The 21,117-nt window shown below is 41.9% G+C and overlaps 1 protein-coding gene across 1 annotated transcript in view; it reads right to left on the bottom strand.

Annotated features, from left to right (window-relative positions):
• LOC120517675 (receptor activity-modifying protein 2-like) overlaps positions 1-18,323 on the bottom strand; it is a 75,598-nt gene extending 57,275 nt beyond the window's left edge. The window contains exon 1 of the mRNA XM_039740111.1: positions 18,224-18,323. Coding sequence (XP_039596045.1) covers positions 18,224-18,323 — 100 coding nt within the window. The remainder of the gene's footprint in view (positions 1-18,223) is intronic.
• Between the last annotated feature and the right edge of the window lie 2,794 nt (positions 18,324-21,117).

The raw sequence follows: 21,117 nt of genomic DNA on the forward strand, positions 1-21,117 counted from the left end.
CGGCTGACCCTGCTCTCTGACCTCCAAAGGTCATGAGACAAGACAACTTCCCCTCTGGGATTAATAAAGTGTGCCAAATACCAAACACACTGGTAGAGTTAGAAGACCATCTGTACCAGAGTTAGACGAGGGCACCACAAATCCAAACCTTGCTAAAGTAAAGCACAGTGCATGAGAGTTTATATGTAAAGCCATTTGTATTCATCTTGGTAAAGGTGGAATCTGACTGACCACCGAATACTCAACAGATGTAAATTTCATATTAGTGATTGAGGACCACGGTGTGTAAAACCTCAAAGAAAACTGCAGTACCATCTGCAACCACAAGGTGTGAGCAAAGCAAAGAAGTGAGAAGGGCACCTGAACAAAGAGCGAAAAAGTGCACTGAAGATCCTCCCACATGTGCTGGAGATCACGGACCCTGAAGGTAAGGAACTAAGGAATCACCTCGGAATCAACGGGAACCGAACTGTGAGTACATCTGCTTTGGTTCTGGGAATGGTGCATTGTAACTGAGTGGTAAGGATAAGGCCTGCTCGTGTATTCTGGTTATTGGGATCTCTGCTACTGAAAACTAATAATCTTTGTGAAGGAGAAGTTTTGAGCTGTTAGAAGCTTCTCTTTCGAAAAACACTACGAAAGTTCAGAGGAGTTTTACACACACACACACACAGAGGAGCTGTGTCTTGAAGGGTAAACCAGTGCAGACTTGCTGTGAGCAAATCAATGCCATCATCATGGTGCAGGTGCCTGAGACATAATAACCAGATTAAGAACGTAACCATCTTGAACACATTAATTGAAAGATCAGAATTCATAAGTTATGTGACTTTTTCGTTAGGAGGGAAAAAGGTGGGAGCACCTAGGAGGCCCAACGGACATCCCGGCCAAGATGGAGGAGGATTTTTTTTTCCCCCAACCTGGAAACCATAATGGACAGATAGGAGCAGCTATAGGACACCTTATAATTCCCATCCTGGATGGGTTGCAGGAAGGAAGGTCTGGACTGATGAGACCTGGAAGCTGGGAGCAGTTCATCCCCCAAATTAATAGGTGGCAGCTAGTGTTCTTCACCAATAGGCCCAGTTTAACGCCATTAACAAAGTGTATGTAAACGTGTGACCCACTGGAAATGTGATATGGTCAATAAAAAGCGAGATACTGGGAGGGAAACATTGTGGGAAAAAAATGACTTTTGCTCTGCACAGAGTAGATGCCTTAAATGATACGCCAAATAGTTTGTTAGCATTAAATCTGTGGGGGGCTTATAAAGCAAGTTTTAAAGAATCCACCCGAAGAGGACGGAAACTTCTGACTACTATTGCAACCAGTCGCATACTTTAAGGCTGGAAGGTGAGTTGCCCCTCAGTGCCAGCCAGGACTTTAAAATTCTGCTTATGGCTTATAAAGCCTTAAATAATCTCGCCCCATCTTATATATCGGGATGTCTGACACCTTATATTCCAAATCGTAACCTCAGATCCTCAAATGAGTGTCTCCTTAGAATTCCAAGAACAAAACTTAAAAGAAATGGTGAGGCGGGCAGGCGGCCTTCTGCTGCTATGCACCTAAAATCTGGAATAGCCTGGCAATAGGAATTCACCAGGCTGATACAGTAGAGCACTTTAACACACTGCTGAAAACACAATACTGTAACATGGCCTTCTCATAACTTCATTATAATTTAATCCTGATGCTCTGTATATTCAATTCATTATAACTATTCATGGTGGCTCTAAAATCCGTACAAACCCCTACTCTCTCTTCTGTTTCTTTTCCCAGTTTTCTGTGGTGGTGGCCTGCGTCACCACCACCTAATCAAAGCATCGTGATGTTCCTACATTGATGAATTAAAGCCAGAAGTCTACATGACCGTCAACATCAAGTCCTTCCATGAGAACCCTGAATACAAAGAGGACTGTTTCGTTTATGTGAGGTAGAATGTCCAGAGGGGGCTGGGTGGTCTCGTGGCCTGGAACCCCTGCAGATTTTATTTTTTTCTGTCCTCCCTGGCCATCGGACCTTACTCTTATTCTATGTTAATTAGTGTTGTCTTATTCTAATTCTTACTTTGTCTTTTATTTCTCTTTTCTTCATCCTGTAAAGCACTTTGAGTGACATTATTTGTATAAAAATGTGCTATAGAAATAAATGTTGTTGTTGTTGTTGTTGATTAACTGTACAGACTGCATCTCTGTTGTTAGTCATTAGCACTATAACATAAGTAACATGATAATTATATTTGAATACTAACCCTCACCTATTCTGTTTCTTTTCTCGGTACCCAAATGTGGCCATTGGTGCCACGGCCCACCTGCCAAGTTGTTTGCCTGCCTGTGGTAAAGTCATCCCTGATGGAGGATCACAGGAATCATGGGAAAGAGGGGTCCTTTCATCGGAGCAACGTTTCAGCTGTGGCATGGCCAAATGGGGAGGCAGCTAGATGGATGAGGTCTCCAGGACTCAAAAAATATCCAAACCTAATTATGTCATATCATCTACTGTTAAGCCGTACTTCTAAAATTTTTATTATTATGCTGTCTTAAGGAATTGTTCTGTTCTGTGTATTGTATTGTATTGACCCCCTACTTTTGACACCCACTGCACGCCCAACCTACCTGGAAAGGGGTCTCTTTTTGAACTGCCTTTCCTGAGGTTTCTTCCATTTTTCCCTACAAGGTTTTTATTGGGAGTTTTTCCTCGTCTTCTCAGAGAGTCGAGGCTGGGGGGCTGTCAAAAGGCAGGGCCTGTTAAAGCCCATTGCGGCACTTCCTGTGTGATTTTGGGCTATACACAAATAAATTGTATTGTATTGTATTGTATTGTTGTTGTTGTGTTTTGGGTTTTTTTTTTCCTTTTTCTGTTTTTGCTTTTCTTTAACGGCGTCTCTCAGGACCACAAATATGAGAGAAATATAGGAGATTGTAAAGAATTCCTAGTCAAAGACTTTCATTTTTTTCTCTGTTACAACCCTGTTTTTTTTCTTTTCTTCTTCTTTACTGTTCAAATAAACTGTTTTATGAGCTTTACTTTGTCCGTCTGTTTTTCTTCTTCTTTTCGAACCTGACGCAGAAGTCTGTCGCTACAATATAATATTATAAAGAAGCACCGAGATGGAAACGCCTAAACACACCAAATGGGAGTAAAGTGCTCATCTATTCTACAACAAATGATCTACAGTGGTCTTCTAGTAGAATCAAACTGCGCTGTAAAAGCTGTAAGACGCTCACTTCATTAGACAGGCTACCCCCACTGTCGCAGTGTTCCCTGATCGATCGTCGCGTGGCGTCCCTTATTCCTGTCTTCCCGTTATCATCTGCGAGGCCGTATTTACAAGGCCCTGGGAGTCTCTGCCTGCTTCCTCGGACTTGTAAGGTGCAACTAGAATTTCCCTGTGAATACCCAGCCTGTCAATCACCTGTCCAGCCCCCGCCCATTTCTAGGCAGACAATGCTGGGGTCCTTACAATGTATATATGACGACTAAAATATGCGGGATCGATGTTTTTGTTATCGACAGCCTGCTCTTGTGACGTAGCCACTGGGGGCGGAGCCCAATAAAGAAGTATAGCACTTTCAACTCGTTTGTTAAAATATCGAATAACGAGGAGGAGGAGGAACTCATAAAGTTAACTCGTTGCCAGTGCGGTTCATCAGAGTGATGTCATAGGGCAGGGGTGTCGAACTCCAGGCCTGGAGGGCCGCAGTGGCTGCGGGTTTTCATTCTAACCCTTTTCCTAATCAGTGATCAGTTTTCACTGCTAATTAACTCCTTTTCCCTTCATTTTAATTAACCCTGTTTTTAAGGATTCAGTCCTCTGATTTGACTCCTTTCTTCATTCAACGACAACCAAGCAGAAATGAGACGTGAATCGTGCCGACAGATGACCGGCTAAACTGGGATTTCAAACTCCAACCAATCTCTTAATCAGAAGTCAATTCTTGCTGTTAATTAAACTCGTTATTTAATTCCAAGGCCTGTTGTTGCTCTCATTCTGCCACAGCAGACATTTCCAAAACTGTTGATTTTTCTGTTTTCTCTAAGAACACCGTTAAGATGTTTTGGTGACCTGAGCAGAGAAACATGACCGAGACCTTCACCTTTCTTTATTTTCAGATATTATATGATGGCCACAGGTGAGCCGGTCATGTGACAACTCATTTTGTGTCTCATTATAGTTTGGCTGCTAATTAAGGAAAAAGAGACAACTAAGGGGCCTGAGTCAAGTTAATTAAAAGAAAGGCAAAAGAAGTGAATTAGCAGCAAAAATGACTCAGTAATGAAGAAGAGGGTTAGAATGAAAACCTACAGCCACTGTTGCCATCCAGGACCGGGGTTTGACACCCATGTCATAGGCCATAGGGGAATGATTTTTGCTGCCCAAAAGACCCATCCACATAGGGTTGCTAGACGACCCTTATATACGGGACATGCCCCATATTTGATAATTTTGTCCCCTGTCCCATACTGACCTTTAAGGGACACCCAAATGTCCTGTATTTAATCCATTGTCATATTTCGTAATAAAAATATATTTTTACTACCTTCTTACGGTACTTAGTTATAACTTTATAAGTAACTAGCAGACCACGTGCGCTTCGCTGCAGTCGGAATAATTATGTATCTACATGCGAGTTATAGAGCTTCTTTATATACAACACTAGCCATGTGCGCCCAACTACGTTGCGCGTGTTAAAGTTGTCTGTCAAGGGCTCCCTGTTTAAACGCGGCTGCCAGTCCTGAACTGGGCCCTTTGTCGCACAGCATTAGGATTTTTTATAAGGGAAACAAAATTACAAAAGAAAACCCTTGGACATTGATTCGATAGGAATGGCCTACTCGGAATCACTGTGCAAATAGTCATTATGTTGTGGTGAAGGAGCATTTCTGCTTCTGTCCGTTCGCAGTCCGTCTCGTTTTCACGACGCTGTCGTTTCACTCACAATCTCTTTCTCCAATCTCGCAGGTTGCTTTGTGGCAATCCAAAGAGTAAGGCAATATACACGGAGCAATGGTTATAAAAGGGGGACACTTTTGGCGCTTTTCCACTGCATAGTACGGCACGACACGGTTCAGTTCAGCTCACTTTTGGGGGGTTTTCCACTGGGAACAGTACCTGGTACCTGGTCCTTTTTTTAGTACCACCTCAGCCGAGGTTGCAAGCGCGCCGAACCGTTACCAAAACGTGACGTGTAAACTCTGCTGGTCACTGATTGGCCGGAGAAAATCGTCATTACTGCGTCACTAGCTATTCTTTTCTTTAAAGGTACAGTAATCCCTCGCTATATCACGCTTTGACTTTCGCGGTTTCACTCTATCGCGGGTTTTAAATGTAAGCACATCTAAACATATATCACAGATTTTTCACTGGTTCGCCGCTTTCTGCGGACAATGGGTCTTTTAATTTAGGTTACATGCTTCCTCAGTTTGATTGCCCAGTTGATTTCATACAAGGGACGCTATTGGTGGATGGCTTAGAAGCTACCCAATCAGAGCATGTATTACATATTAACTAAAACTCCTCAATGCTATAAGATATGCTTCCCGCTGTGCTTGTTTGCTTCTCTCTATCTTTCTCGCTCTCTCTGCCTGACGGAGGGGGTGTGAGCAGAGGGGCTGTTTGCACAGAGGACACGGACGCTCCTCTACAAAATGCCGCTTTATCGTGGTGCTTCTGTATACTTAAAAGCATGTATTGATTTTTTGATTGTTTGCTTTTCTTTGCGAGCGCTCTCTCTGACATTCTCTGCTCCTGACGCGCTCCTTTATGACGGAGCTCCTTTGAAGATAAGATATGTTTGCTTTCTTTTAATTGTGAGAAAGAACTGTCATCTCTGTCTTGTCATGGAGCACAGTTTAAACGTTTGACTAAAGGGTGTTATTTCATGTCTAGAGGGCTCTAATAATGTTAACAGGGTGGGAGAGTTTATAAGGGCTTAAAATATATAAAAATAACCATACAAACATATGGTTTCTTCTTCGCGGATTTTCACCTATCGCGGGGGGTCTGGAACGCAACCCCCGCGATCGAGGAGGGATTACTGTACACACACGCGGAAGTTTGTGCCCCGTCTCTCCGTCGCTGGACGCAGTTTGTTGCATAAGTGGATGAATGTTTCGGGGAACAATCACATTCCACCACTCTGAAGCACGGTTAAATGTCCAAACAGATGGTCTGTTGCGGCGACTTTTTTGCAAAATGTGGAAGATCTGTAATATACAGAATCAGCATTTTAATGTTACACTGGCAGTTAAGTTCATTTTATGCTTTGCAACAGTGATAAAAGTCAGCTAGTGATGTGCTTTTTTTAGATGCTTACCCTTGCGCGTCGTCGAGCTAAAGTGTTGTCGTTGTCTGCGTGTTGTTGTAAAAGTTCCACGGTGTCACGGCAGTAGAGGCGGCGCAACTGTAACGACACGTGAATAATCCCGCCCACTCTAAAGCGGTACTAAACTGCAGTCGAAACGCAAACCGAGCCGAACTGAGCCGAACCAAGGTGAGCTGTACTGAACCGTGCTGTGCCGTACTATGCAGTGGAAAAGCGCCAAGAGGTATCCAGGCTCTTTAAAGCATAAATAGGGATCACTTCACTGACATGTGAGCAAGCCACGGTACAACTGTGAGACGCGCAGCACTCGCCTGCTACAACGTAACAATAATAATTTCCGGAACGTGCTGTTACACGTTGTCATTCATTTTACCCACTGTCTTTCTTTCATTCGTATGTTACGTTGGCACGTACCTTTTATCTTCGGCAATCTCATTCTCTAACCAGGCCTCAGGAGCTAACCAGCGTAACACTGTCCACCACTCCTTTCGTTATTCCGGCACATTGTTGACATTAGTGATGGGTCGTTCTTGAAAGATTCGTTCATTTTGAACGAAACTTTAATGTGACTCGGGAAGAACGAGTCGTCTCGTGGGAGTGATTCGTTCAGTCGCGCATGTGCATTCGCACAACTTCCTATAGTTTCTGTATTAGAATTATTGATTCACCTGTTTCGAGTCGTTCGTTCATCACGTGACAGCCCCATAAGCTTAACCTAGTATGCAGTCTGAGCCGGAAACAGAATTGATTAGTTCATCTCTCGAGTCTTCGGGTTTGAGTCGTTCGTTCAGCCCCATAAGCTTAACCTATGCAATCTGAGCCGGAAAGAGAATTGAACGAAATGACTCGAAAAAAGATTTGTTCGAACGAGACTCAAAGGTCCGAGTCGGTAAAATGATCTGAACTTCCCATCACTAGTTGACATCTGTGAGTAACAACAACGTACTAAACTGGAAGGTGGTCTACGCATGTGTGGAATTCGCGGACAAAGAAAGATCAAGATCTAAATGAAGATTATATATAGAGATAGTCTACTAAACACTAAAGTACAAAAAACAAAGTAGAGAGTAACAGTAAACCGCAACACCGTAGGGAACAACGGCACACCGCATCTACTAAACACTAAGAAACACTAAGTAGAAACACTAAAAGAAAAAATACTATTCAGTAAGTACGGCGTCTAGTAAACAGTAAATCAGTAAAGGAGAGAGGACTAAACATTAAGGAAAAAGAACGGCAAGACCGTGTCAGCTGCGGAGCTCAGCTCGGAGCGAATTGAAGTGAATGAAATGAGGTGAATGGGAGGGGAGATGATCACGTGATTCCCACACTCGCCTTAACTCTCCATCCCTCCACAAACACAGTCTCTCGGATCCCAACTCTCCTTTATATGTATAGATTATACTTACTTTTCTCAGATGCTCTTGATGAAAATAACCCAAATGTAACGAGGAAACAAGTGTTTTCAACTTGTTCAGTTGCTATGGCTGGCCGAGGACGGCGACACTCTTACCGTTTTGCTCTCCAGCCGCGCTGCTGTGCAGTTCTGGATCAGCATTGCTGATGTATTAAAATGCCTGTATTAAATAATAATAATAATATAGGGTGGTCCAGGTCTAATTATGTAATTGTCATTACGCTATAACTTATTAAGTTTATTACATAGAAAATCACCCGAAAAATCCCAGACCATCGAGAAGTGTGCGAACTGACGACATGAAGAATCGTCTTTGCACCGAACTGGAATCGTCCCCGCATAAATCAAAGTCATCCAGACGATCTGGGTCTGCATAATTAGATCTGGACCATCCTGTATTTCTCTGTTGACTGTATTAAATACATATTTTCAAATTTCACTTTTACAGAACTTTTTTTTAGCTTGTATTAAATAATTTTCAAATGATTTTAATTTTGTATTCCTCATAATCCATTAAAGTCTTTGCTTTATGTTTTTAACTTATGTCTCTACTTTGATATAATACAGTATATTGGTTTGGGTGTAGAGGGCATGTATAAATTTATATATATAGTATTATAGAGAGAGACTTTAAGAGTGTCCCATATTTCTAATTTTCTAATCTGGCAACCCTATCTACATGAAGGTTTCGGAAATATCCTTTAATTTATGTACGAGGGATGTTCAAAAAGTTTCCGCACTTTTATATTTTCTTTAGAAACGGTGAAGGTACTCTTAACTCTCCTCTTTTAAGCCAGTGGGGAACCGATGTTTTATACTATTTGAAATTGGAAAAAATCAAATACGTAGAGGATCTGTACAGATTTTTTTCAAAACATGGCAGTATCTAATCATTTTACAATAAGCTCTTAAAGCACAGAGGAAGCAATTATTTTTGCATTTCTTTGTCTTCTCCATTCATTTCTATTGGCTTATCAAACCTATCAATTTAGGTATGTTTACAAGCCTTAAGTTTACTCCGTTGGCCTTGCTCTTTTTCTCAGGGGTTGGGGTCGACTTGTTCTCAATCCTACTTTTTGTAAAAAATGACTGATTTGTATGTAATGATAAATTTAATAATAATAAAAAAGAAACGGCGAAGGCAGGAGGAGGAGTAATTGGGCATTAAAAAGTTGGTACGACGCTGGGAACATTGAATCGCAAACGAACGTGACGTCATTTTGTTTTCGAAATTCTTAATAAATTGAGTTTAAAAATAGCGCGGAAACTTTTTGAATGTCCCTCGTAGATTCATAACAGGATCCACACAGTAAATAATCAAGAGTAGATGGCAACATACCGTATCTGTCATTTTTAAATGACAATCATACAGGCTAAGGGTCCTGGTTTTCATAATCTGTCCGTGGCCTGCTAGATACTCCATTATACAATAAAGATTTCAGGTTTTTTTTTTTTTCATCTCTATCTCTCTACATATTAGGACGTTTTTCAAAGCACAAAGAACCAAATTCATACGTAAAGAACCCCTCGGAGAATGAAATGGTGCTTGGTCAAGCATTAGAACCATACAACCCCGTAGAGAACCATAGACTATACCATTAAAGACGCAGCATTTTTAGTAGTGCATGTGGTTCGTTATTCACTGAGGTTGATCGTTTTCGGGAAATGCACCCCATAACTGCAATGGGACTGCAGCTCTCGATTTTATTTCTCAAGGCCGAATTAATTCAAACAAGTCAACTCCCACGTGAGCTTATTGAGCTTTGATTGACGGTTTTGCCTTTGATGGGTAGGATGTTTCGTTAGAACACCGGCCCTGCTGATATGCAGACTGAAAGAGAACTCATTACTGTCCAGGGCAGGGATACTCTACTCCTCTCCTGGAGCTCCCCGGTGCAAGGATGCATGCAGGACCGGATTAAGACCTTCACAGACAATAAGCACTTAAAAGATTTTGGTGCGCAACACCAGCCGTATATATGAGCTGCACTCAGTCTCAGTACCAAGACAAGAGCGATCATGTGAGCCTCGGTGGATGGACCGTGTGGGAGTTACCAGATTCTAATTTTGTTGTATTACCAAGATTAATATATATCATTAACCTCTATTTATTATATTTTATTATTAAACACTAGGGGGCTTCGCCCACTGCTCACTTTGCTCACCAAACCCTCAGCCTACACGCTCGTGCGGATGTACAATTTAACCAGATATTTTATTATCATAGGAATTGTTACATATGCATCAATGCAACATATAACTGACCGTGATTGAATTTCGTTTCTTTCTCCCTATTAAATAAAACTGCTTGTTCGAACGCTTGGCTCTGAGATTTGTTAATTGTCTTTGCAGAAGGTAAACTGTTAACGTTTTAATGCGATATATTAAGATCTCCTGTTGCCTAATGTTATCCGCGGAAGATGTACTGCATCTTCATACTGAATTTCCCCTTGGGATTAATAAAGTATCTATCTATCTATCTATCTATCTATCTATCTATCTATCTATCTATCTATCTATCTATCTATCTATCTATCTATCTATCTATCTATCTATCTATCTATCTACTGCATTACTTTTCTTGGATACATCTTTCTTTCCACAGTTATTCGTGCGCTGTAAGACCAGACGTTGTTAACGGTTGTAGATATTCTTCAGTATATTGTAAGTTGATGTTTTCATCTTCCACACCGTCACTACCAACTGTTTCTACATAGTCTATCGATACATATTTAACCAATTAGCTGTGTAACCGATTGACATTTTTGGACGCATTTAACCAAATTAATGTGTAACCAATCAACATAATTTTGCTGTTAATTCGTTTGACATCCTCGTTTCTCGGTGCTAGGATTGAGCGTGTACTCATTTTTTTACGTTGATAACACCTTCATGATGAAATTCTTCAATATGATTCAGACATAATACGTCTTCTTTAATTGGGAACTTAAAGCGAAGAACACGTTAAAATGTATAAGAGCTGAAAGCGCAGAAAGAGTGTCTGACAAAAGCATTCATACGAACGAGAGTTGAGAGGACCGTGGTCTGTTTGAGAGGAGGGCGGGGCTTCAAAAAATGTCAAGGCAAAAGTCCCGTCTCGCAGAACTTGAAAAAAATCTCTCTTCCAAAAGTCTTGTCTCCAAAAAGTCTCCTGTCAAAGGATTTTATTTTTTTATAATAGAGAGATACTGCGGTGGGCTGGCGCCCTGCCCGGAGTTTGTTTCCTGCCTTGCGCCCTGTGTTGGTCGGGATTGGCTCCAGCGGACCCCCGTGACCCTGTAGTTAGGATATAGCGGGTTGGATAATGGATGGATGGATAATGGAGAGATATATACAGTAAATGTAAGACCTGTGAGTGTATGGAGTAGTCAGTTCTGCTCATGTGCAACCACAGCACCTAACCTCTCACTACGTAAGACCTGTGTGTGCAGCAATCGCGCGCAGCGCAACAACGACACCGTGCTAATGACACAGAGGAAGGGACACAACATCGAAATGAAGTAACAGCCGCGTGGCAAGTAAATCACCTCAGCAACAGAGGGCAAGGCTTTAGGTTTCAACTAAGACATTGTCTATCTGGAGGTATTTTCTCGAGAAAAAGATGAATAGGACTCATATGCCAGCGATTCGGCTAAGATACGGCATCAGCAGTGTCTTCATAAAGGGGGCAGCAAGCATAGGTGGGTCCACGTCCCCTGCCCTGTGTCATTCTTAACAGTTAGCTGACGCCTCTCCAAGTTCATGAATATATAAAACTGTTAGGGGGTCTTCGGCTTGTTTTTTTTTTGTCCCAAAGACCACTCGCAGTCAGTTGTATGTATGCATGTGTCATTTTTTTTTATTTAATGTGGGAGCCCCTTTTTGCGGAACCTAGTTCAGCTACCAGGACCGTCTTAACGAGTGGGCACATTGGGCAGTTCCCCACGAGTATAGGGGCCCATGTTTTTTTCTGACGTCTATGTATGTTTCTGTTTTACTATCAAAACAGGGACCCCAGTGCTCTATTTTGGTGGGGGTGGGGCTATGATGTTGTTAAGACGGCCCTGTCAGCTGCTCCATTTGCACCATGTGGTCCGGCAATGGAAATATTTCTGTGGTGCCCCCGTTCCCATTATACCCTAAGCATTTGCTTATTTTGCTTAATTGCTCATCTTGTCCTAGCTGCAATTTTTTAACTTTAATCAAATTTAAAATTTTGAACCCGTTTAATGAATATGTTATTTCAGGCTTAGTTTTAGTTAACTCGTTTATTACGATTCAGAACCCTTAACGGCCTGTTTTAGTTTTAAACTGCTGCACTTGGATTTGAATTGTCTTTTTGGTTTTTTTTTTTACCAGCCATCAGTTACTAATGAGGTGCAAATGACAACGGAAGCCAGCAGTTCTCTAGCCAAGGTGCTGACATTTCAGAATGCTGGTTCTTTAATGGCACTTCATGGTTCTTTACTGGTTTGTGTGGCTCCTCATAGAGCCACTGCTTGACCAAGCTGCATTTCATTGTGAGACGGGTTCTTTGCATATGAAGTTTGGTTATTGTAGGCCGCGAGAGTCCATTTGGTATTTCACAAATCTTTTATTATCTATTCATGCCTATTTACTGCATGTATGGGTCTACATAAATAAAAAGTTCTTTCTGGAACCTTCATGTGGATCGGTATTTTGGTTCCCCTGTGACGTCTCCCTGAAGATCCACTCTGGCACCTTCATCTTCAAGAGTGTGCGTCATGAAGTCCTCGTGTTTAATGAGAGAGAAGAGAAAGGGGTACAAATCTGTTCTGGACCACAAAACATATGGGTAATGTTCTCAGAAGGCAAAACAATCTGCGGCTTGATGAAGATTTGCCTTGGAAGTGAGCACTAAGAGCTCCTTAAGAGATAGTTGCTTATCGATGTCCTCAGTAGTTTAATTCAGCGAAGTAATCCACTCTCTTGCTTTTGACGCATCGCCACTCGATCATTTCACCGGACTATCCACCTTGGTCATTTCATCGTACAGACACTGGATCGTTTCATCGAGCTCTGGGGGGTTGTTTTGGTTTAAATGGCTCCTTGTCATCAAGGTTCCTGTGGTCACACACCCAGACCACTCTGATGGTAGGTCCACTTCAGTCCGTCCAAGTAAATCCAGGGATGGAGAAGTCCCCCAGAAGAAGCCACATACAATAAGGTGGCTGCCAAACCTATAAAGGAGCCCCCCAACTGCAGAAGATCCCCCTTCAAAGCTGCAGTCCCTGTAAACGCGAGACCCCCCGTCACCCCCCACCTCTCACTGGCATAGTCAGCTTGAATCCCAGCTGCAGCCTGCTGGCGCAGATTCCTGCACTCTTCCTGTCCGCCTCTAAAATTATTTAGTAGTGGAGATTTTTAAAGAAGAAAAGACAGTTCCTCCTGTGCCTCCAATTAGACGAATAAATCTGGAATGGGAATGTTCTTCTTAATTAACTTCCCCTCTCTTGAAATAGAAGCTTTAAAATATAGATTTTGAACATGTCCTGTTCTGCTTTGGAGGACTAGAATCATCTGTCTGGTGTGAAAGGTCGTCATCCACATTTCCTATGGTTTGACTTTTTTTTTTTGTTTCAACAAAACAACTAATGAGTGAAGTCTATTTATACAACGGGCGAGTGGGCAACTCCGAAATAAAATGAAGGATATTCTCGATTAAAGTACACTGTTTAATGATCCAAGAGATCCCGTGACCCTGCTTACGATTAGACATTTAAATTAATAATCCTGATTTTAATATATATATATATATATATATATATATATATATATATATATATATATATATATATATATATATATGGGATTTTGGGGTATGTTTCAAAGGCCAACTAGATATCCCTTTAGTATGGACTATGCTGCCTGCAGAGGACTGTCGTCCCATCGACGTATTGTTCCCCTTTTATGCACTTCACGGAATCCTGCACTCTGAAAACACTTTAAGGAAATAAACGGATCGGGAAGAGAAATGGAATTGTTGCGCTGTTTTGGAACAAAGCGAGCGCGTGAGGTCTACCGCCATAGAGGTGCAGAACCCAAACAGAAATCCTCACCACCTTCTCCCGACTCCATACGTACTGAGGTAGTGAAGGCCAAACGTGACAGACAAAATCATTCGACTGAACTGATCGGCAAATCTGATCCCGTTAGGAATCGATTAATCAGTCCGGGTGTTCAGTTAGCTTAAAATGCGATTCTTTGGTTCAGGTACGGGGGGGGTGGAGGAGGGAGAGCAAAGGGGCAGAAGACACCAAACCGAGAGAACGGAGCGTCGAGACGGGACGGGGTGCTTTGAGACAACGAAAAAGTGAGCTCGGGAACACCGAGAATGTGTGTCCAAAAAACAAAACAAAACAAAAAAAACCGCAACATAAGAGATTTGTGATGCAGAAGAATGAGATTCTTAACGGGTTAAATTAAATTACATTATGAACTTACTTCTCACTTCTGACGGATGGAGAAAAATTCTGATGCCGTTGTGGGGTTTCAGAGACCTGTACATCAAAAACGATGGGCTTTTGAAATGAATGCATTTGTTTATGATAAGCGGTTGCGAGAAACACTTTCACGTAAATCCTTATGTTACATTAGCAATTTTATTTTCAATAGTATCAGCTTAACTATTTTGAGTAGCGTTTACTGCAGTTTGTTGTAACTGGCGTCGAATGTTCAGTTTACTTCAACTCTTTATACAAACGTTCTCCTGAAAAATGTTTTATTGTACAAACAGAACTCAACTGTGCAGTCACCTGTGACCTCTCACTCCGCAAGAAAATAAGAAACACGTCAGTTAAGACCCACAAATCTTACTCGCTGATCTGTGTATCTATTTATTGAGCTTCGGTAAAAAGTCAGATTTTCTTCTTTAGTATATAGTGCCTTTCACATCTATCTATCTATATATCTCTCATATAGTGCCTTTCATATCTATCTATCTATCTATTATATAGTGCCTTTCATATCTATCTATCTATCTATCTATCTATCATATAGTGCCTCTCATATCTATCTATCTATCTATCTATCTATCTATCTATCTATCTATCTATCTATCTATCATATAGTGCCTCTCATATCTATCTATCTATCTATCTATCTATCTATCTATCATATAGTTCCTTTCATATCTATCTATCTATCTATCTATCTATCTATCTATCTATCTATCTATCTATCTATCATACAGTGCCTTTCATATCTATCTATCTATCATATAGTGCCTTTCACATCTATCTATCTATCTATCTATCTATCTATCTATCTATCTATCTATCATATAGTGCCTTTCATTTCTATCTATGTGTCTACATCTATGAAATAAATTTAATTCTAACATAATTTACATTTTAATGACTGACAGACTTTTAGTTATTATCAATAAGTGAATCAGTACAAACCCCAAGCGTGTGTGCGTGTTGAACCCTTGTGAGTTTGAACCTGACTGCTCTTGCTGGGTCGATACGTTAATACAAATTAAGAAATTATCCATCCATCTATTTTTCTAACTGTTTTTCCAATGCAGGCTCATGAGGAAGCTGCAACCAATCCCGGCAAGCATAGGGTGCATGGCAGGGACAACACCACAAAGAATACAAAACAGCACCTGAAACAATTATCATTGTTCTTTTCCGTTATTATAATTATTGGTGGATGACATTGAATGGAGTTAAGATTTCCATTGCTCTTTTCTATATTTATTACAGAATGACTGTTGTGTAATTAAAACTAATAAACAAGTGACGTGTTTAGCCTGACTGCCTCTGGTGAGTTTACTCCAATCTATTGCACGCACACTTTGCATGTTCTCCTTTGTCAGTTTGGATTTTCTTTCTTGCACACACAAAACACGTGGATGACAAATCTAAACTCGCCTGGCGTGTTCACTGAGTGGACTGGAGTTCCATTTTGGGATGGCTCTCGTCTTTCCTGAAGATGCTGTGAAAAAGCTGAGCTTTGTACACCACACTCTTTAAAATAAAGGTGGATCTTCATTTTTGGTTCCCAAAAGAACCATCCACATGAAGGTTCCAGAAAGGTTCTGTATCAAGCTCCAAAAATAACCAGGAATAGGTGATAAGACGGACACCCAGAGACTGACTGCTAGGAGAAGCTCATCCTGTCTCGTAAGCCAGCCTGGGGAAGCAGGTTAAGAACCTGGATGGATGGGTGATAACAGATCTGTGGAATCCCATTGGGTGGCTGATTTGAAAAAGACTCTCACTGGATACAATGACACGGGTTAAGGTCAGGTTGTGTTGATGGCACAGACGCCTGCCTGGTAGCCTACAGGTCTTTAAGGATTTCTGTTTTGTCCACACATTGAGAACCCGCTCAAAGTCAGAAGTACACAAGGAGGACTTCCCAGAATGAAACGAATTGTCAAGCAACGGCTCTACATGGAACCACACAACCCAGTAAAGTACCATAAAAGAACGAGTAGATGGAATGGGTTCAAAACAAATATGTGTCCTTTTTAATGTAGTCTATTTCACTTCTGTCTTTCTTATAGCGCCTTTTGATATCTACCTTATTTGGCTGACATTTACAGTCACATGTTTGGCTGATGCCACAATGTAGGGTGAATTACAACACTTGAGCTACAATTGGTTACGTATCTTTTTGTTTATCCCCCAGTTGGAGCGCAGGTGGGCGAAGTGACTTGCTCAGGGTCACACAGCGTCAGTAGTGAGACCTGAACCCCCAGCCTCTATGCCACACTGAATCCAGTGATTAGCTATTTATCTATCATATGGTGTCTTTCACATCTATCTATCTATCTATCTATTATATAGTGCCTTTCATCCATCTAGGGTGGCACAGTGGTAGAACCCGGGTGGGTTCACTTCCAGGGTCCTCCCTGCGTGGAGTTTGCATGTTCGCCCCGTGTCTGCGTGGATTTCCTCCCACAGTCCAAAGACATGCAGGTTATGTGCATTGGCGATTCTAAATTGTCCCGTGTGTGTGCGCCCTGTCAAGGGTTTGTTTCCTGCCTTGTGCCCTGTGTTGGCTGGGATTATATAGTATATAAGTACATATGGTGTTTTTCATCTATCTATTATATAGTGCCTTTTAATCCATCTATCTGTTATATAGTCCCTTTCATCTATCTATCTATCTATTATATAGCGCCTTTCATCTATCTATTATATAGTATCTTTCATCTATCTATCTATCTATCTATCTATCTATCTATCTATCTATCTATCTATTATATAGCGCCTTTTCCTCCATCTATCTGTTATATAGTCCCTTTCATCTATCTATCTATCTATTATATAGCGCCTTTCATCTATCTATTATATAGTATCTTTCATCTATCTATCAATTATATAGTGCCTTTCATATCTCTTTATCTATATTTATTTAATTTCCATAGCATCTATGTATCTATCTATTTATAGTAACATTTGTTCTTTCTCTGTGAATCAGCACCTCTCTAACTTTGACATTGTGCCTTGCTCTATCAAGTATATAGCACCCTTTAATTTACTGTATATTTTAAAAATATATATATATATGTGTGTGTGTGTGTGTGTGCGTGTGTGAGTGAGTGTAACTATTTTATTGTGCCTTTTAATTCATATCCATCTATGATATACTGTCTTTCGCCTTCCTGTCTGAAGGTTTATTTTACATAAAGCACTTTGTACTGATTTAGTCAGTATGGAGATATGTCACTTTAATGAACAACACAATTTAAACATTCTTTAATATTAATTAGTTTCAATTTTAAAATATTCAGCAAATAATTAGTTTTAATTTTAAAATTATTAGTCAGTCCTTTCAAGCTAAAGCAAGAGTTTTTTTTTTCTGCCAGCGTGTGCACTTATCAGCGTTTCTCTACGTAAACCCCTGGCGCCCCTCGCTAGCCCAGCCACTTTTACCCACAGCAGATTTGAACGTTTGATTTTCCCCTACTGCGTATCGCGTTTTGTTCTGTCACTATTGTGTGAATTTCGACATTTTCTTAATCTACATCTTCTTCTTTTTCAGTCCCTAACATTTCCCATTCGCGTGTCCGCCGCCCCTCTTCGCCTCACTGGTCTTACTGGATTCCATTTCCCTACAAAAAGCGGCTGCGCGGATCCCGCTGTCTTACTGATGACTTTTGCAGTCGGGGCAAAGCAGGTAGGCGTTATTTAAGCGACATTAAGCTTCGTACCCGGTGTTACGGTTTTCATAACACGTTCCAAATTAAACCAAAGACACCTCACTGTATTGTAATTCAGTTAAATAGTTTTAAAGCTCTAATCGTTCTTGTGCTTCAAGTCCAACAAATCTCCCGCACTTCCCAGCACAGACCTGGCTGTCCTCCAGTTGCCTGCACAGACAAATTTTCATTTATGAGGTGGTCCATTACTTTTTCTTTTGCCAATCTGTAACTCTGATGAATTACACCCTGGCTAGTTGACAGTCTGTCCAGTTTATGTTCCTGATAATTAATATCGGGTTATAAAGAAAGCACGCTTACCCCATAGCAGGCAACATGAAAGGCTCAATGCAGAAGGAAAGGAGTTCATTTTTGAAGAGTCTCTTAATGCATGTCCCTCTGGTGAAACTAGATTACCCATCTAAACCTATGTAAAGCAAAGTAAAAAAAAAAAAAAAAAAAATAACAGGAAATTCCTATTTCCTCCGATGGGTGGATTAAGTCAGGGACAGCATGTGATAAGAGCCGGTAATTACTGAGCGCGCTCTCTCGCTCGCACTCTCTCTCTCTTTCTTTCTCTCGGGGTGAGATTCGGGTATCAGGCGCAGTGTGCGCGCGCGTGCCCGTGTCCGCGCTCGCCTGTCATAATTGATACCTTCTTCAAATAAATGTGCCCGCCTTTGTGATTCCAAGCTACTTCGAGATTTATCTAATTTTTCCTGTGCAGGTTGTGGGCGGAACGGTGGCGTAGTGATTAGCGCTCCTATACCTGAAAGCTCCGGCCAGGCTCCAGGGGGTCATCTAGCTCTAGCTTTTTTGCTACCCTATAGGCAAACGTGAAAAGTGAAAATGTTGTGTTAAAAACCATTGAATCTGGAAGGCAACTGCTATCCATATTACTGCAGATCGAAGGGGTAGGGGGTCTGGACACTCTTTGGTATTTTACACTAGCTGCATATTAATGTAAGATTGAAGAGTGTGGAGGGGGGAGTGCTTTTTCATGTGAGTCGTACATGACTGTTAGATCGTGGGGGTAAATGGATTTATCCTCAAGGAGAATCATGCAATTCGTACCCAGATTTCAGATCGGAGAGCACTGGTGCTGGTGATTTTATTGTGTATAAGGGGATACCCTTTTATTTGCTGGAGTCGTACTTGAATGTTAGCTTGTTGGTTTGTGTCCCCTTGGAGATTCACACAAAGTGTACCCACATGTGAGATGTCCAGGGAGGCAAATATCACCTGAAGCTAACACCCCCACTCCCCCAGGGTTAGAGCCATGTCTCTTTCAGAGTTGACAAAATGACATTTGCTGGAAATGAGGTGTAATTTCCCACCTAAAATATGCTCCTAAAATGGACTAAAAATTAAGGTTTTGCTGGGTATAGAGGCCCAAAAATGGGTGAGGGGGACCCACAATGCTCAGCGTCTTGCATAACTAGACATCAAAGCGAGTCAAACAGTATGTCATATGTAGATGTTTTGTCGTACCAGTGAGTCAGGAGGCACCACTGAGGTGATTTCTCAGCATTCGGAAGTTAATTCTTATGAATACAATAATAAAAATATACTTTACCAAATGTGCCGTCATGGCGGAGGGTAAAACCTCAAAAGAACTCAAATTGCTCTTGTCCAAGGTGATACACTCGTGCCTTTCCAATTCATCATCATCATGGAGTTCATTCTCAAATGCACTAAAGCCAACACACACACAAAACGGAGTCCCTGGGTTTGTCACCAAGCCACAGTCGTCCAGTCGATACCCGGCTCCATCATCCATCGACTCAGACTTTACTGATGATGTTGCTTTACTTGAAGGAAGCAGGGCCAGGGAAGAAGGTTGGTCGCCGAGGTCGGCACTGTGCCATTTTGTCAACTGTAATAGGCATAGCTGATGGCATTGGAACAGGGTGGCATTGGGTTATCTTTTATGCCCAGTCCCCTACTCTTTGATCTGAAATCCATTTACGATTCACTTGAGGTTGCAAGGAGGCTCCCTCCACTCCCCCAGTGTACGATCTGACATCCACCACGTGATTCTCCCAAGGGGAAACCCCTCAACCCGGCGATTCGATCTGCAATCACATAAACTGTACGGCAATTGCCTTCAAGACTCCGTAGCGTCACAAGAAACAGACACAAGAGTCACAAAAAAGGTTTGGGGCAGCCACCTGTAAAATTGTCCCTGGCAGCAAAAGGGTAAATAGCTAGCACTGATGTACTCAGAACAGAGTCCAAAACAGAACTGATCAACGATTTGTTAACTGGCAGTTTTAAAGGCCAAAACAGGATATGATGTCAACCACTGCCGGATCCGGAAAGATCTTCCTCCATAGGTTCAGACCCATAAGTGACATCATTAAAAGGGCCGGAAGTGGAAGAGTCCTCCTCCATGGATTTGGGACAGGAAGTGATGTCATCAGATCGCCTGGATGTCTTCAGAGGGCCCTAGAAATGATGTCATCAGAGGGCCCCAGAACCGGAAGTGATATCATCAGGCCCCCAAACACTCCCCTAACCCCCCAAACGAGGCAGAAGTGATGTCATCATAGGGGTCAGACCCGGAAGTGACATCATTAAAAGGGCCGGAAGTGGAAAGGTCCTCTTCCATGGATTTAGGACAGGAAGTGATGTCATCAGAGCGTCTGGAAAACCAGAAGTGATGTCATCAGAGGGCCCCAGAACTGGAAGTGATGTCATCAGAGCGTCCCCCCAAACCGGATGTGATCAGGCCCCCAAACACCTACCCACTCCCATAACCCCGGAAAGGAAGCAGAAGTGATGTCATCAGAGGGGGCAGACCCGGAAGTGAAATTGTTAAAAGGGCCGGAAGTGGAAATGTCATCCTCCATGAATTTGGCATAGGAAGTGATGTCATCAGATCGCTCGGAACCGGAAGTGATGTCATCAGAGGGCCCCAGAACCAGAAATGATGTAATCAGAGGGCCCCAGAACCGGAAGTGATGTCATCAGGCCCCCAAACACACTACCCCTCCCTTAACCCCCCAAAGGAGGCAGACGTGATGTCATCAGAGGGGGCAGACCCGGAAGTGACATCATTAAAAGGGCCGGAAGTGGAAAGGTCCTCTTCCATGGATTTAGGACAGGAAGTGATGTCATCAGAGCATCTGGAAAACCAGAAGTGATGTCATCAGAGGGCCCCAGAACTGGAAGTGATGTCATCAGAGCATCCCCCCGAACCGGAAGTGATGTCA

The sequence above is a fragment of the Polypterus senegalus genome, chromosome 17 (assembly GCF_016835505.1).
Source record: "Polypterus senegalus isolate Bchr_013 chromosome 17, ASM1683550v1, whole genome shotgun sequence".
In the NCBI taxonomy this organism is placed as follows: domain Eukaryota; kingdom Metazoa; phylum Chordata; class Cladistia; order Polypteriformes; family Polypteridae; genus Polypterus; species Polypterus senegalus.